We start from the raw sequence: 17,320 nt of genomic DNA on the forward strand, positions 1-17,320 counted from the left end.
TGCCACCACCCGATGCAGAATGCACGCGTGAGATCAGCCCATCAAACCTCCCTGGTTCCCTCTTCCCTGCCTCCTCTGTCCTCTCCTCTCTTCCGGAATCCCGGTCCACCGCCTGCCCTGCTCTGGAGCTCTCTTTCTTCCCATTCTGCCGCCGCCTCGGGGACGCGCAGACCTAGCACTAGTAGCAGAGAAAACACCCGAGATGGCGATGGCGATGGCTCTGCGCCGCCTCGCGGGCGTGTCCGGCTCGCCGTCGGCCTCCGCTGCCGCGGCCGCGCTGCTACTCCGGCCGGCGCTGACCCGCCCGATCTCCACCGGCTTCCGCGAGGAGCGCGACACCTTCGGTCCCATCCAAGTCCCCAACGACAAGTGCGTGGTTTCCCCCTCGTCCCCATAGATGCATAGCAGCTTTGTCCCGTTGATCTTATTTGTCGCGCGTTGTTTTGATCTGCTGGTGTCGCCGGCAACTAAGATGCTGTGGTTGATCTGGTGGGTTTCGGCTGTTGTGTTTTGTTTCGGGCAGGCTGTGGGGCGCGCAGACGCAGAGGTCGCTGCAGAACTTTGACATTGGCGGGGAGCGCGAGAGGATGCCCGTGCCCATCATCCGCGCTTTTGGCGTGCTAAAAAAGTGCGCCGCTAAGGTACAAAGTGAAACTGTTTTTTTGGTTGTTTTCTGCGCGTGGTGGGTGGATAGATGCATTTCGTTGATTATCCTTTGTGGGCACTGCAAGCTGTAAAGCAATTTCTGTATTCCATGGAAGGAATGGTTGTAATAAGCAATGCTTGATGTGCCCGAATTTATTTTCCATCTGATATATTATTCAGTGGTTATGATTGTATTTTGGAGTATATAAGATCACACAACTCTGGATTTTCCTGTTTGTTGTGAGCCACCAAGTATCTGTTTGTTTGACTTATCATAAGATCACGAATGGGATATGCTAGTTACAACTTATAGTTTGTTTGATTTATTAAATGTCAGGAGACTACTTTCTAATTTCAGATAAATTCCATATTAGATAGGCGCTTCTCACTTTGTTTTTAACCAATTTCAGATTGCTCTGTAGATCACATTAGACACAGTTATTGGTGCCAGCTCGAACTTTTCTATATACTTTCAACTTTTCACTTTGGTAGTTTGTAGGCTACTTGTAAGTATCATTTATGTATGGATACCTTTCCTTTTCCTTTTTCTTTTGAAGGTGAATATGGAGTATGGCCTGGATCCAACAATAGGGAAGGCCATAATGCAGGCAGCTGAGGAGGTCGCAGAGGGAAAGTTGGATGATCACTTCCCACTTGTTATCTGGCAAACTGGCAGCGGCACACAAAGCAACATGAATGCCAATGAGGTTGGTGTCCTACACATCCAATATTTTTACTTCAAATCTTTCACTAGAAGTGTCAATTCTAAAGTAGTATGGCTGTTGATTAGAATAGTAATCCCTGCTAAAGTGTGAAAAGTTAAGCTTCACTGTCCAAACAGTGGGCAAACTGAACCTACCTCCATCTGTGCTCCACTCTGCTGATTGTCTGTATGCAAAACAGTAAAACAGTATTTACTTTTCCTGTTAAGCTAATGCTCATGTGAATTTTATTGTTTACTTAGCATGTTTTTGCCAGCTGTGCCATATCGTTTATGATCTCTTTTCCCAATTTAGGTAATTGCAAATAGGGCAGCTGAGATCCTTGGACACAAGCGCGGTGAGAAGTTTGTGCACCCAAATGACCATGTGAATAGGTCACAATCTTCAAATGATACATTTCCCACTGTAAGCTTTAACTATTTTTAAAATTTTTATTTCAGTATTACTATTACTGCTGCAGATGTTTATTATTCATGCTGTTGACATTTCCAGGTAATGCATATAGCGGCGGCCGTTGAGATAAATTCGAGGTTTATCCCAAGTTTGCAACAGTTGCATGATTCACTTCATTCAAAAGTATTAATTTCTCATTTCCTTCCATGGGAACTATTTTACTATTCTTTGTCAAATGCCTTTTATAATTTATTGTGACCCTTTTTGTACTATGCTTGTTAAGTGCCTTTTGTATAATTATATCATGACCCATTAATATTATATTAGCCTACTGTGAATTTGTGCCTATTGATTATATGCACCTGCTGATTAGGGATTCAGATCGAAGTTGAAACATTAGAAACTTAGAAAATTGTCTAGGGCATTGCTTGTACAAGAACTGCATAGTGGCTCCTAACTCTATACAAATTCTGTAGCAGTCCGTTAGAGTCGCTTAATTCTTTTCCCAATTGAAATTCGTATTAATAATTAGGTGCTAATGAGGTAACCCATACCCTGGTGACCACTTCATACCAATTTGTGCATGCTAATGGTAATATGTATAAGCATCTCTTATAAAGTTCATTCTTCTTCCTTTTTTTCTCCAGGGCATCTTTTTATTTGTGGAGTGGGTTAGTGGGTGATTTATTTTTATGTTCTTTTTTTTAAAAGTTCCTGCTATCCGTGTTTTGTTGTTATAAATTGATTTCAGGGTAATCTGTTTTCTGATTCATAGTTTACTTTTGCTTTATGTAAATTCTAGGATGGAATGAAACAAGCTAGCTAGCCGCCCATGCATATACCACACATACAAACCCACAAAGACTATATAGCTAGGATAGAGTATAGGCACCAATACTACAGTATATATTTTACAAACCTGAAACATAACTGAGAAACAAAACTATATAATACGGAGTATATAGTAGCAGTCTATAGCAGAGTAACCATCTGGTACGTATAAACAGTTCCATATGTACGCCTTGAGTTGTTAGTAACTCACGAACCACTGGGTGTCATGCATCATCACGCGTGCGTCGAATCACTTCGCCACATACACCGGCCAGCTCGTCGATGCGGCTTGGAACGAAGTAGCTGGTGCAGGGCGCTCGCCGGCGTCATCGATCAACGCGAGAGTCAGAGAGGGACGACGACCTACTGCTGGTGCTGGGCGGCGCCGGCGGCAGAGTTGATCATCATGGTGGGGGTCGACCAGGCGGCCGCCGTGTGGTCCCAGATGCTGCTGGCGGCTTCGTCGAACACCTCGGGGGGCACCTCCTGGAAGCCCTGCAGGCCGAAGTCCTCCGCCTCGGGCAGCCGCATCATGAAGTCCTCGAAGTCGTCTGGCTCCTGGTGCAGAGGCACCGCCGCTAGCTCGCGGATCATCTGCTGGTGACGCTGCATCTCCATCGTGGTGGTGGTGTTGTCAACGTGGCAGCCCTGCGCCTGCGGCACGGCAGGCGCCATCATCACGCCGCCGCATGACGACGGCGGCGGCGTCATCTGGAACGTCTGGTGGTTGTTGTAGTTGTAGGTGGGCGAGGCTGCCGCGGCCGCCGTGGTCACCGGCGATGAGCTGGAGTAAGAGTTGGAAAAGGAGCCGTAGTTGGACGGCGACGCGTCGACGGAGTAGCTGGAGGAGTACCGCATCATCATCATAGGCGCCGCCGCCATGGCGGCCTGCTGCTGCTGCTGGAGGTACTGGTGATGGCGGTTGTGCCCACCACTAGCAGTAGCAGCAGGGCCAGCAGCCACACTGTCAGGGGACGGAGACGACACCGCGACCGCCGGTGCTCCTTCTCTGCCTGCCGCAACCGCCGGAGGAGGCAGCTGCAGGTTGAGGTGCGCGCAGTCGCCGTAGAGCTGCCTGGCCACGTTGTCGTAGGTGTGCGCGGCCTCGAGCGCGCTGTCAAAGGTGCCAAGCCAGAGGCGTGCGCCGCGGTTGGGCTCGCGGATCTCGGCCACCCACTTGCCCCAGGTCCGCTGGCGGACGCCGCGGTACGGGCACTGCTGGTTGTCCGGCCCGCCCTTGCCCTTCATGCACCCCTTGCGCGACTGGCGCAGCGGGCAGCGCCTGCGGCTACCGGCGGCCCTGCTGCTGCCACCGCCGCTGCTGTTCTTGTGCTGCTGCGGTGGCGGTGGCGGTAGCGGCTGGTGGTGCGTACCTTGCTGCTGGTGGACCTGAAGGTGGTGGACGAACTGCTGCTGTTGTTGCCGTCGCTGTTGCTGCATCGCCGCCACCTCCATAGCGATCGGCGGCAACCGATGATCCATCTGGACCAGCTTTGTCCCTCCGTCCGTCCGCAGATCGATCGATATGGCGATCGACCGGCGGCGATGGATGCTAGCAATGCAACCCTTGCCTGGGTCTCGGTGCCTTGTGTGTGTGCTGTGTGAGGCTCCCTGGCCCGGTATATATAGACAGTTGGCAAGGCATGCAGATGGAGCACTGCAGGCCAGGCAGCAGTCTTTCAGTGTGCGCAATGAAGACAGGCGGGTGGGCGGGCAGAGAAGCCGGCGCATGGCACTGCATGGTGCCTCCATGTAGAGGCGGCACCAGGCGGGGCCTGGGCGTGGGGCCACGCGTGGGGCGCGGCGCGCCAAGTAAGAGAGGCGGGTGACACGAAGGGGTGGGGACCAGCGGGGCGAGACACATGGACACCTGGGTGGGCTCCACAAGTCGCAGCACAAGGGCCACGTGGCGGCCGAGGCGACCGGGCCAGCCCTAGTGAGGTCACACTGATGCAGCCCACCCGCTCAGCCCATGGACGCCGATGCAGATGCAGCCACTGCCTGCCATCGGCCGTCTTCTATCTATAAGTCATCTATCTATCCATGAATCCATCTCCATCCATCCATGGACTGCGCCGATCCGCGAGCCACAGCCATGGCTTGCCAGCTGGACGCTGGGATTTGGATATGGATCTGTATCTGGTCTGTGAGCCCTACCTGCGCTGCCTGCATCATACCGCTGACCCTGGTCTCCGCACGCACGCAACGACAGACTGACAACTTTGCCCTCGGCCCTCCCTCCCTGTTTTTTTAGTAAAAAAAATAGTAGTAGTATATTTTTGCGGCAGTAGGCATGCATGGGCAGTAGAAGAGGCCGTTGCCGTAGATGGGCAATCGAATGGGCACAAATAGATGATGATGTGGACGCACGGTAGAGCAGTAAATGGTGTACAAAAATAAGGGTAATGGTAGATGGTAGATAAGCTTGTTATTAGTGATCTCAGCACTTAGATTACAAATTGACTGAAAAGATTGAACAATGCGCTCAATGAAACTAGTATAACGAAGCGAATGGGTCTGTAGCCTAGTTGGTCACAGGAGCCTTAGTTGCAACTCAGTTCCTGGGTTCAACTCCTGGTGGAAACGAATTTAAACAGGCCTGGGTTAAAAAACACTCCTCGTCGGCTGTTTTCCCAAGTTATACGTGTAACCACCTGAGCCGCTTTCAGCGAGATGCACATTGCCGCAGGCATGTGTCCTGGGCGCTCGGTGGTAAGTCCAGGGCAGCTGGCCTTCTGGGTGTTTTTTGCCCTGCGCGTGAGAAGTTTGTTTTTAATCAATGCAGCAGGGGCGGTCCTTCCCCTGCAGGTCGATTTTTTTTTAAACTAGTACAACGAACCCCACATAATATGTGTTGACTTTCAGCTGAATAGCTGATTAAACTAATGTTGGTTTCCTTGACATGTTAACCTATGGTTGGCAGTGCCAGTAGCTATATGTAACACTATATTTCTGTATTGTTATATAGTAAATTTTGTTTTAATGAATTTGCTAACCTGACTGTGCAGACTGTTGAGTTTAAAGACATAATTAAAATTGGACGTACACATACCCAAGATGCCACCCCGTTGACTCTTGGACAAGAATTCAGTGGTTACACTACACAGGTAGGATTTATTCCAGCATCTTTTGTTGTCTTATTTATTAACTATATGCACTTAAGATTAACAGGTAGACTTAGTAACTGTTTATGACTCTATGCAGATCAAATATGGAATTGACCGTATTAATTGTACATTACCTCGGATGTACCAGGTACTATACTGCTAATGTTTGTTTTCTTTACAAATTAGCACTACTGATAATTACCTTGCCGAGCAGCTTGCTCAAGGTGGAACTGCAGTTGGAACTGGCTTGAACACTAAGAAAGGGTAATTGTCAATTAATGTTTGAGATAATTTGTTTACATTGATACGTTTGATCGATAAATTTTAATTTGGTTTTGGATTAAGTCCATTTATGGCCCCTCAACTCTGGCGTTTGTCTAATTTAAACCCCCAACTATAAAACCGTTTAACTTTGACACCTCAACTATCAAAACCATTTAACTTTGACACCTCAACTATCAAAACCGTTTCATTTTGACCACAGTCATCTGAAGAACTGCTTTGGGTGTCAAAATTGAACGGTTTTGATAGTTGATGTGCCAAAGTTAGACAAGGGGTCAAAAATGGACTTAATCAAGTACTTTAGTTTTTTAGATATTTATGCAAAATTATACATTTAGATTTACTTCTTGAGTTACCTAGTAGTCTATCACCATTTACCTCGGGAAGAGAATCCATGTAACCCTGTCATCCAGAGTGTCATGAGCCATGACATAACCCAGATTAATCTGTTCATTCCAATTCGTTTCAATACTATCCAGTTTCTTTTCCAGTTTGACCTCTCATGTCTACTTCTGGATTAAAAGAAGTGAGACATGGAGATTTGAGTATCCAACCCAAATTGATTTTTTTTTCTTTTATATGGTTAATCATTACTAATCTTATGGTACTTGATTTAGGATAACTTTGAAACAGAGTGTTAATTCCATGCTTTACCTAAGGCGTTCCTTTCATTTATTAAATACTTTAATTTCAATCTGTCTTTTCAGATTTGATGTCAAAATAGCTGCTGCAGTGGCTGAGGAAACAAACCTACCCTTTGTGACAGCAGAGAACAAGTTTGAAGCTTTGGTTAGTAACAATGCACACATATAAATCTTATACTCTGATCTGCCACTAGCCACCGAAGGTTTCACACAATTTTATTGGATATTGCATGACATTTTAATTGCAGTGTCTGAGGCTATAACTGCCTGCAGACATATTCGTCCACTAAACACAGATATTAGGTATTTGCAATGGAAGATGATTTGTGGAAGATAATTATCATCTTCTCCATTTATTCCATGCTACCTTAGATCCATGCGTATAAAACAAGGAATTTGTTAGTGCTTAGCAGTCGAAAGTGCATTTTTAATATGTTGCCTCAGAAAATGAAAATAACAAGTATTTGCGAACTGAAACCAACGGACGCAAATATCATCTGTTCCCAAGTTGAGCAGATGAAATATTAAGATGTGTATGTCATTTTCAGTTATTTTATTTGATAGTTGTTAGGCTTTGTTCTTTATGGAAGCAAAATCCAACCACTTCTTGCTTGTATAGTGTACTTAGTATGGCTTTTGGTTTTATTGTCTCGCTAACTTTTCTTTTTCTAATTTTGTATTATTCGGACCCTCTATTATGTATTATCTCATCACTGTATGTTCTCATCAGTTTTTTCTTATAAGTAGGCAGCGCATGACGCTTTTGTCGAGAGCAGTGGAGCGGTAAATACAATTTCTGCATCTCTTATGAAGATAGCAAATGACATACGCTTGCTAGGAAGGTCGTTATTCCAATCTTCTATTTTTATAAATGATTTTTTTCTAGCATTCTGGGGGCATGCACTAATATTTCCAACACAATCACAGTGGTCCTCGATGTGGTCTTGGTGAACTAATCCTACCAGAAAATGAGCCTGGGAGCAGCATTATGCCTGTAAGCAGACTGTTAGTATATCATGTTATGGTTTTCATACGTTTATCAAAAGAAGACATCATTCCGAAGCTTCTTTTTCAACTTGTACTTTTCAGGGAAAAGTTAATCCAACCCAGTGCGAGGCTCTGACAATGGTTTGTGCTCAGGTACACAAATAATGTTTGTTTTCTCTTCTGAAAATAATCAAATCTCCATATTGTATTTTTGACAAACATTTTTCTTGTTTGCTTTATGTTCTTGATGAACAGCTTTTCCTTTATTTGAAAAGCATTTATGTCCCATTGGTATACCATTTATTTAGTCATATATATTTATGTTATGGTTCTCATAATCCGTATCAAACTCATAATCCTAGTGAGGACTACATATTCATCTATTATGATGTTTAATGGTTAAGGTGATCTGCACCTCATAACTACCTTCCAGCTTGCTTAGTTAGTCAGAAACATTTTTAGGGAGCAGTTGTAATTTCCTGTAGAAATTACATATATCTGAGTCATTTAATTTGTCTGATGCAGTGCCTTTTACTATATTTTTAAAACTAAATTTTCGATAAGTAGCAAGAGCATCTGAATAGCGATCAATAACAAATAATTGAGTTGGTAAAAATGGATGCTACTAGCATATCTGACAAATGAAATATGCTTATATGAGGTGCCCTCCACCGTTACTTTCTGCAAATAAGCCGAAATCTTGGTACCTGACTGGGGCTGCTGCTGAACCATATTTTGTCTTGACATTCTATTTCTTTTTGCATTATTTATACTCTAGCATATGCATTTGACTATCTGAATTTTAACAATTTCAAATAACTGTCATTTGGATGATGGCATTGCAGGTTATGGGTAATCATGTTGGTGTTACAGTTGGTGGTGCAAATGGGCATTTTGAACTGAATGTTTTTAAGCCAATGATCGCAGCCGGACTACTTCGAGTATGCTTTCTATTATAATACCTCAATATGCTTAATTTACTATAGGAACTTTTTCTAGCCTCATAATCCCTCTTATTGTTTTAGGTACATAATGTTAATGTGAATTGGTAACTTTAACCTCCTAAATTTTTACTGCAAGTGTCTTTAACCATTCCTTTTTTCATCAGTCATTGAGGTTGTTAGGGGATGCATCTGTGTCCTTCGAGAAAAATTGTGTCAGGGGAATTCAAGCAAACCATAAGAGAATTTCACAACTTTTGCATGAGGTAACAATCCATCACATAACTACTGAGTACTCGCAAAAGATATGTGTATAAAGTGCAATACTTATTTCTCTTCCCTTTTTGTCCAGTCTCTGATGTTGGTGACATCTTTGAACCCTGTAAGTAAACTGCAAATTTGCCTTTTTTTTTAAATCTCTGTTTGTAGTTGTAAAAAGTAGTGAGTCATGCTTACTTTTGGAATGAATGCAGAAAATTGGCTATGACAATGCTGCAGCTGTTGCTAAGAAAGCCCACAAAGAAGGAACCACGTTGAAGGTGATCTTGCTTTACTTATTTCACTTTGCCTTGGCCTTGCTCTGCGGTGTATAATGCATTATCTTAGCTTAGGTGACTTGCGCACGTTGATATCTTGGCCTGGTTGCCTGAACCATTCAATTCTTAAGGCATTAGATATCGAAAACTTGAATCAGGACATTAATCATGTGATATAAGTTCATTCTCCATTGCCTCATCTATTCATATTTTGTAATTTTCATTGATTTTACATTCTTTAAACTTCTTCCATGTTATTATACACCTAATCCTTTCTTGATTTTATCTTTTCCCCAGAAAGCTGCATTAGACCTTGGAGTATTAACGGAGCAAGAATTCCATGAGCTTGTTGTCCCAGAGAAAATGATTGGTCCTTCTGATTGATAACCCCATGTTCACTATGTTTCTTTGAAGCATTGAGGTTGCCACATCCGCGAGTTCTGGTGGTTTCCTGTGATGCCAACTTAATGATTCTAGTGCACCCGTAAATAAACCAAATAATTTTTCATATGGTCATTAGGTCCTCTCAACACTGGAGAAATGATTTTTGCATGGCGGATGGTACCTGAGAAAACAATTGTATGCTTGTTCCAATAGGACAATAGGGCACTTTGATGCATGAGGCACCTTCCATTCTCCAGGCATCAGTCATTTTCGCCAGCATATGATTCAACTGGAGCGTTTGGACACCCTGCGTCCTTGTTAGCCTCATTATCAGATGCTGCAGCATTGTCTGGAGTGGGATCCTCTTCCTGTTGTTCCCCAGATTTATCTTTTATCTGGAAATCTCGTGCTACACTGCGCTTGGCATTTCTCAAAAGGTTTACCTTAGTGAGTTTGCTTAGCTGTATTAGATACTTCTCATAATCCTCAATCTGATAAATTAGATCAGGGATACATTTGGTTTCTCATCTAATTTTAGCGATGTTCGCCTTTCTGGGTATTTGCTGATTCTGCAACACAAGAAAACAGAAAAAACAAGTTAAAACAACAGTTATAGAAGCCATGCGCATCAATGCTGAATTTAGAAGATGAAAAAGGCCTGTTGAGACACAAGGTCGTAAAGGGGAGTGGTGAGCATCTTGCAAGTTAATTCAGCCAGTTTCTGAAACTTGAGGCTTGGAATGGATTGTGTGTAGCCTTTAGGTGCAATCTGGGACTTTGACATGCGAGTTAAAAGCTTGTAGAACCTGGCAGTCAATTTCAGAAAGTGTTCTGCTTGAGTATCTGAGAATGCAAAGTTCAAATCAGGCCACAAGTAGAAATGGAATGAAATGGACATATTATGGTACCTCACAACATACCCTTAAGGCTCATATGTGCAAAGGAAGAGAGGACTAGAACTACTGATGTTGATCTCGAGTAGAGTGCTTTCTCCAAAGCCAACCTTAGCATTATTTCATCTGCTGGTTGATCTTCATCAATGTTAGCAGAATCATAACCTAATGTAAGCATTGCTTTAAGCTTTCCAAGACCCCAATCCAATTCAGTAAGAGATGACTCAACCATTTGAAGTGAGACAGCAGCAAGTGAGCTCTTCGTTTTACAGTTAATTATATGAAATGTATCAGAAGAATCTCCGTCATCTCCAGAGGTCATTAATATCATCAACTCAGCAGACGTCACAAACAAGAATCATGTCATCTGGAGCTGGTGTATAGCTAGCTTTACCATCTCTCGTGCGAAACTGGGACTTTGCCTGGTTTTCTTTTTACATAGATCTGTAGCCCGTTTTCCAATAAGATCCTTTGTTCAAGATGCACTTTTCTTGAAATGCCCAAAATCAATTCAGTTACAGCCTACAGAAATGAACAAGAACTTTAGTATATCAATTCAGTTTTCTTTATATGCTGTTTCATGATAGTTGATTTATAAAGAGTTATTCTCAACAGAAACACAACATTTGCATAGTACAACAAAGCAAAGGCAAGGAAAGTGATCAGAGTACTTTCCACCAAACAAAATAGAAAGTGCTCAAATTATGACTGTACAGGTAATGCCAGCCTAGAAGACCCCTCATACTTCCTATGAAAATATATTGATGTTTTAGGTAACTGGTGACTGTAAATTTAAGCAGGCTGAAATTACGTGAGTGTGCAGACATCTATAATAAATAGATAACACAGAAGCATCAAGTGTGCTACCATGTTTTTAAATTGTATAATAGAGCCAATTCCTAAGGGAATCAATCAATCAGGCCGATTAGTAACTACTCCCTCCGTTTCAAATTATAAGTCATTTTGGTTTTTTTGGTACATCAATTTTACTATGTATCTAGATATAACGTATGTCTAGATACATAGCAAAATATATGTACCAAAAAAGTCAAAGCGACTTATAATTTGGAAGGGAGTATCTTTTAGTATGCTGACAAAGAGACCTGACCATCCTAATTCTACGTGTGATCCAGTAAAATTTCAAACCATCCAATGCTGCTTTCAATCCTAGATCACAAACATATTTACCTCAGATTCACGTAAAAGTGATTGGGTAAGAAGTCTAGCATATAACGTCTTCAATATGTTCAAAAGCATATAGGACATTTCTTGTGCTTCGATCTTCAACCATAGTGGTATCATTTGTCAAGATCCACAGCATCCATCATATCCTCTATATTTGGCGGAGCTAAAGATATTAGAAAATCAATGACATCACTAGAGTGATCTCCTGAAACACTTGGCTCAAGGAATTTTTTTAGGCATGTCAGAGCCAAATATAACTGATCCTTTTTGCACTCAATGTTTTTCTTTCCTTGGGTCATGTTCCTCTTGCTTCCACCATTTTCTTGAATTGGATCTAACAGAAAACACCATACGAGCTGCATTATTGGCTGGCATAACTTTTTAAAATCTTCATGCAGCTTTATTCTGAAGCCCCTACTGTCCTTTGATGCAAGTGATTTCGACAATTCAAGAAAGGCTTTCAGTACAAAAGATGTCAGATTTGAGCTCTGGTTCAATGTAGTTTGGCTAGGATACTGACTAACGTTGTTGTAGTTATCAGCATGGCACTGCTTGACACACATTACCGAAAGCTCATACAAACTCGAATCTGCAAATTTACCCCTCTTTCCATGAAGTTTCTGCAATGAAGCATTAGAATTCTCCCTGGGTTCATTGGTGTGCTTATCTGTAGCATCACAAGCATTCGCTCTTCTCCGTGCTATCCTTTCCCTACCATTGCTCATTTTTTTCTCAAAGCCACTCTGCACATTAACAAGCTCCAGTATTTCTTTTTCTATCATTTCCTTCGATTCATCAGAGGCTTTCTCCAGTTTTGAAGCAGCAAAATCAACAAAAACCTCAATGATTCCAAGCATAGCAAAGTTATGACAGTGAGCAACCTCCGATGGTGAAGAAAGAGATCCAGCTTCTTGGCTTTGTCCTCTCTGGTCTGTCAACATGCAGAAATTATAAGCGCAGAAAAATGTCCTCTTGAATAGCATTATTGTGCTCGGATTGGCTTGCTTTATCTATGACATATCACACACCTGCGAGGGATATCCTCAAATACTTTTGGATGCTTGATAGAGCTTTCACGAATAAATCACTTGATGATGCTCGTCCAACCTGAAAATAGATTGGGTTATAAAAACATAGAACAAGACTAGAACGAGAGGCATAACATCAAAACCTTTAGCTGTTTATCAACAGAAGTCAGCAGGAGATAACCAACCTCATTATCTTGTGAAGCAGCAAAACCAAAGCACTTCCAATATGCATCACGTGGCCGTTCACATTTACTATGTTGCTTAATTTGCAGAATTCTTGAGATACATAACAGCAGACAATCTAAAGGTTCCACGATGCATAGTTTGGCATGCTCTACTTTGAAGCATGAACCAATTTTAAGAGGGCATTCTGCATCCTAAAGCAAATCAGAAACAAAAACCCATGAGACCAACTTCATTTTGCAAGGATGCAGTCAAGAGGATTCACAACATATTTTCAGAAATAAGGGTCTACATCGACCAACAAACATAAACAGAAAAAAGGGTCTGTCAGGGAGTGTTACCTCTGAGTAATAGTTTTGGAAGTGAGGCCAGAGGAAATCAAGGACATTGTCAGAAACAGCTGGATCAGAGGTAACAATACGTATAAGACCCTCATACAAGATCTCTTTGACACTGGCCTGCAAGAGCAAACTAATTATGCTGGGAACTGTAGGTCTTACTAGAGATGAACCAGTTGTATGGTAGTACATCATAATGAAAGCAGTGAAACCTGATGTGAGAGACATTCTCCGAAGCAATCCACTTAGTTCCTGAAAGAGACCCCTACCAAACTCTAGATGTGTTTCAGGCTGTTGGCTAGAGATTGGCTGACTTGTTGAGTCTTCAAAAGGACTGGCTTCACTTTTTCCTGCTTTCTGCAATAATCAGCTCAATTATAGCATTTGTAGCAGCAATTCGGACCATGTCCTCCCTCTTGAACATCGCCTTTCTTACAACCAGTATTATGTAATCCTGTAAAAATACACTTTAGAACAATCAAACGAGTCTTTTCCAGCCACATAAGCACAAAATATTGTTAAGGCTGAAGACCTTCAGATCACGGCTGAACTTTGTGAGTGGCAAGACGCAACTGATCAAACCAGTTGATATCTTGTCATTCATAAAAGAAAAATAATCCAGCAATTCCTTCAAATGTGCAATGAATTCCAGCATTGGAAATGGATGACTCAAAATCAAGCATCCAAGCAACCTGCAATGAAAAGATGGTCAGACATTTCCTCAAAAAGAAAAGGTAACAAACATATTGAACTGTAGACTATAACTTGTGCTTTGTAAATTTTGACTAGGGTTGCTATGTCGTATGACCTGAGAACTGGTGCACTTTGCTGAGGCTTTGCCGAGAGAATCCGGAACTTGCACTGTTCAATTATCTGACCCCAAAATTTCAAAATTGAAACACACCATGTCATATCAAATAAACCAATTTATAACTATGATCCGACTTGTTAAGACAAAGGTCATGCTGTTTCGATACGTACCTCAGTTCGTGCCATTTCATGGATCTCAAACAATGACTTGAGCATATTAATGCCTATTTCTTCGGTGCTCATTACTCCTTCACCTAAGCCACCTTCCTCCCCTTGATCACCATCTGAGACTTCTAACAGGAGAAAACCCACCTGAACAATGCTTGGCACAACATGCTCCCTCCCAACAATGCTCTCGTCGACCTGCATATAAGACACCGTATACACCCCAAATAGAAGAATCTAAGCAGACTTTATGATCAGTTCACAACTGACATGGCAGGTACTATGAGATATGAATCCCTCACAGATTTCAGTAGTCCCTTCTCGACACATTGAGTGGCCCGTGCATATTCCTCTTCTATACAATCCGGCAACCATTTGCACCGCCTGAGAGACACCGGCCTTTGATCAGAACAAATTTCTAGAGCAAACACGAGTGATTATAATAGATGGTAGAATAACGAGCAATCCGTCACCTTGACATTCGGTAATCTCTGCGGGACACCACGGCCGCATCCCGGAGCATACTCACGGCACCCTCGTTGAACCTCCGCACCCTGGCCACGAACAGCATCACTGCCACCGCGAATCCACTGAGAGCGCCCGCGGCGTCAGCCTTGACGGCGGCCAGGACCTCCCTCGCCAGCGCGGGGTCCTGCTTGACCGCGAACGCGACGTTCATCAGCGCGGTGCTCTCGACCTGCCGCGCGAAGGACGGCGGCGCGCGAACGCGGGCGCCTCGGCGGCCGCCGAAGAAGCGCAGGAGACCCGCGAGGACGACGCGCGGGTAGAGCGGCTTGGACGCGAGCAGGAGGAGCTGGTAGGCGAGGACCGGGAGGTCCTGGGCATCCGCACTTGGGAGGAGGGAGATGATCTTCCCGAGGAAGGCGGGGATGCGGGTGCGGTAGGCCGACGGGAGGTCGCGGAGGAGTGCGGCGACGGCGAGGAGCGTGGAGGAGGGCCAGCTGGGCGCGGAGAGGAGGGCGGCGAACGCGGTGGAGGCGGCGGAAGGGGAGGGCGAGAGCGCGAGGATCGCCGGGAGAAGGGCGAGGTGGCCCGCGGGGGAGGCGGCGGTGAGCGAGGCGAGGATGTCGGCGAGGTCGTCGGGAGGGAGCTCCGGGAGGAGGGGCACCGCGGCGGAGGGGTCGCGGGAGGCGAGGCGGAGGACGACCTCAGCAGTGGGCGGTGGCGGCGGAGGTTGCTGCGACGAGGGCTGACTGGCAGAGGCCGTGGTCGCCGACATCGCCGGAGCGGGAGTCGGCGGCGGGCGGTTCGGATGTTCGGGCGGGAAATGAGTGGGGTTTTCCCTCTTTCCCCTCCCGAGTCCCGAGATGTCGAGATGAGTAGGAGCTTCCTTGACAAGCTTGGTCGTTTCGTAGCCCAGGTTTTGGGCCGGCCCATGTATATTGTGGGCTTGGGGGAAGGCATCTGACCCAGGCCTGGGTTAGAACTCAGTAGGCGCTCGAAACATTTGTTGGAAAAATGGGTGACGTTGATACTGATGCTGATTTATTATAAGAGAAAAATATTGTTATTTTGTTGAAAAGGTATGGCTGATAAGTTCAAGCAAACAGGGCTTTGTCGTTTTGATTTTGCTCTTGCTAGCGATCCGGGCGTCAGTGTCTCGGTGTCCGTATAGGGAGCGAGCAAGCGTCTAGCGTGTCGGACTCGTGAGTGAGCGCACCGGCAGTGGGCTCGTGCCGCCCTGAACGTTGCTCACGCCTCCAGCCATTTTTCACGTAAATCCCATGTGCAACACTCAATCTACTTTTGAAACATTCAGATGCACTAGTTATAACATATCAAAGAAGACAGATGAAACACTTGAAACACTTGCGAAAAAGCCTAAAAACATTTATGTCGGTGTTTTCGAACCACAGACGGATAAATTTTTATTTGCGCTTCTGGCTCAGATGATGTGCTCGGAGGACACAAGGGTTTATACTGGTTCGGACGGAACGTCCCTACGTCTAGTTCGCTGCTGCTCGTGTTACCGGCACTTAGTTTGCAGTAGGGGTTACAAACAGGCGAGAGAGAGAGGATCCCAAGTCTCTAGTGGAAGAAGTGAACGGGTGCTAAGAGCTCGCTTGCCGCTCAGCGGTGTGCTCGTGTCGTGCTCTTGTGTTCAGATCCCCCTTTCATGGGGCGTCCTATTTCTCCTTTTATAGGCCAAGGAAAAACGTAGGTTACAGAGGAGGAAAAGGAGAAGAACGAGTGAGAAAAAGGCTTCTAGGATTGCCGGGTCCTTCTTGTCCTTCATGCGGGTCCCGCCGATCCTGTAGATGTCAATAGGGACGGCTCCATGTCGCGGCCCTGTTCGTCACTAGCGCCATGCGCAGGCGTCATCTGCCGGTCATGGCGTTCCACTCTGTTCCGGCGAACGTTCTGGTAAACTGACGCGCCTGTCAGCGTCCGTACGAGAATTAGACAGAACAGCAACAGCACGCCCGACACTGTTCTTGATGTGAATCCCCAGGTATGGCCCGTCATGGCCATGGGATACATCAAGGCGTGCCAGCCACTTTCCTAGCATCAGAGTTTTGACCTAGGCCCATACGCTTGGACCTGGAGTGATTGGCGACGGTATGGGTCCCCGTCGGACAAGACGGAACCCGCGTCCTCAAGGCGACGGTATGGGTCCCCGTCGGACGAGACGGAACCCGCGTCATCAAGGTCGGGCGAGGTAGAGCCCACGACCTTGGGCGAGATAGAAACTGCATCCTTAGGGTCAGGCGAGACAGAGCCCACACCCAAGAGGTCAGGCGAGACGGAGCCCGCGGCCTCGAGGTCTGGCAGGACGGAGCTTATGGCCTCGAGGTCGTGCGAGACGGAGCCCGCAACCTTGGGCGATATAGAACCCATGTCCTTAGGGTCGGGCGAGACAGAGCCTGCACCCAAGGGGTCGGATGAGACAGAGCCCGCGCCCTCAAGGTCAGGCGAGACAGAGCCCAAGGTCGAGCGAGACGGAAACCGTGTCCTTGGGGTCGAGCGAGACGGAGCCCGCACCCAAAGGGTCGGGCGAGACGGAGCCCATGGCCTTGGGATCTGAGCGAGACCTTTTAATACATCTCGAGCCATCCGGGGAAGTCAGCGTGGGTGCTAACTTTCTTGCTTTGGGTATCCCTAATATCGATACCCGACAGTAGCCCCCGAGCCTACGAAGGAGTAGAATACTCCTTTGGAGGCTTTTCCAGACTGGAGGACTGTGAGGGCCTTGGCCTTCTTTTTTAGCCCACAGCGTGTCCTGGT

At 45.4% G+C, this 17,320-nt stretch overlaps 2 protein-coding genes and 1 pseudogene across 2 annotated transcripts; 1 reads left to right on the plus strand and 2 right to left on the minus strand.

Annotated features, from left to right (window-relative positions):
• The first annotated feature begins 87 nt into the window (after window positions 1-87).
• Window positions 88-9,604, plus strand: LOC136530874 (fumarate hydratase 1, mitochondrial-like). The gene is made up of 17 exons (XM_066523583.1): window positions 88-369; window positions 524-641; window positions 1,203-1,352; window positions 1,662-1,772; window positions 1,860-1,943; window positions 5,600-5,698; window positions 5,796-5,846; window positions 5,913-5,962; window positions 6,688-6,769; window positions 7,372-7,466; window positions 7,552-7,618; window positions 7,714-7,764; window positions 8,457-8,552; window positions 8,720-8,818; window positions 8,905-8,934; window positions 9,026-9,091; window positions 9,386-9,604. The coding sequence occupies exons 1-17, from the start codon at window positions 203-205 to the stop codon at window positions 9,470-9,472; spliced, it is 1,503 nt and encodes a 500-aa protein (XP_066379680.1). The 5' UTR covers window positions 88-202; the 3' UTR covers window positions 9,473-9,604.
• Window positions 2,954-4,214, minus strand: LOC136530871 (dehydration-responsive element-binding protein 2C-like). The gene has a single exon (XM_066523582.1). The coding sequence runs from the start codon at window positions 4,071-4,073 to the stop codon at window positions 2,955-2,957; it is 1,119 nt and encodes a 372-aa protein (XP_066379679.1). The 5' UTR covers window positions 4,074-4,214; the 3' UTR covers window position 2,954.
• Window positions 9,605-9,732: 128 nt separating the features above from the next.
• On the minus strand, window positions 9,733-15,354 carry LOC136530872 (uncharacterized; annotated as a pseudogene).
• Between the last annotated feature and the right edge of the window lie 1,966 nt (window positions 15,355-17,320).

Source organism: Miscanthus floridulus, unplaced genomic scaffold, assembly GCF_019320115.1.
Source record: "Miscanthus floridulus cultivar M001 unplaced genomic scaffold, ASM1932011v1 fs_223_1_2, whole genome shotgun sequence".
Lineage (NCBI taxonomy): Eukaryota > Viridiplantae > Streptophyta > Magnoliopsida > Poales > Poaceae > Miscanthus > Miscanthus floridulus.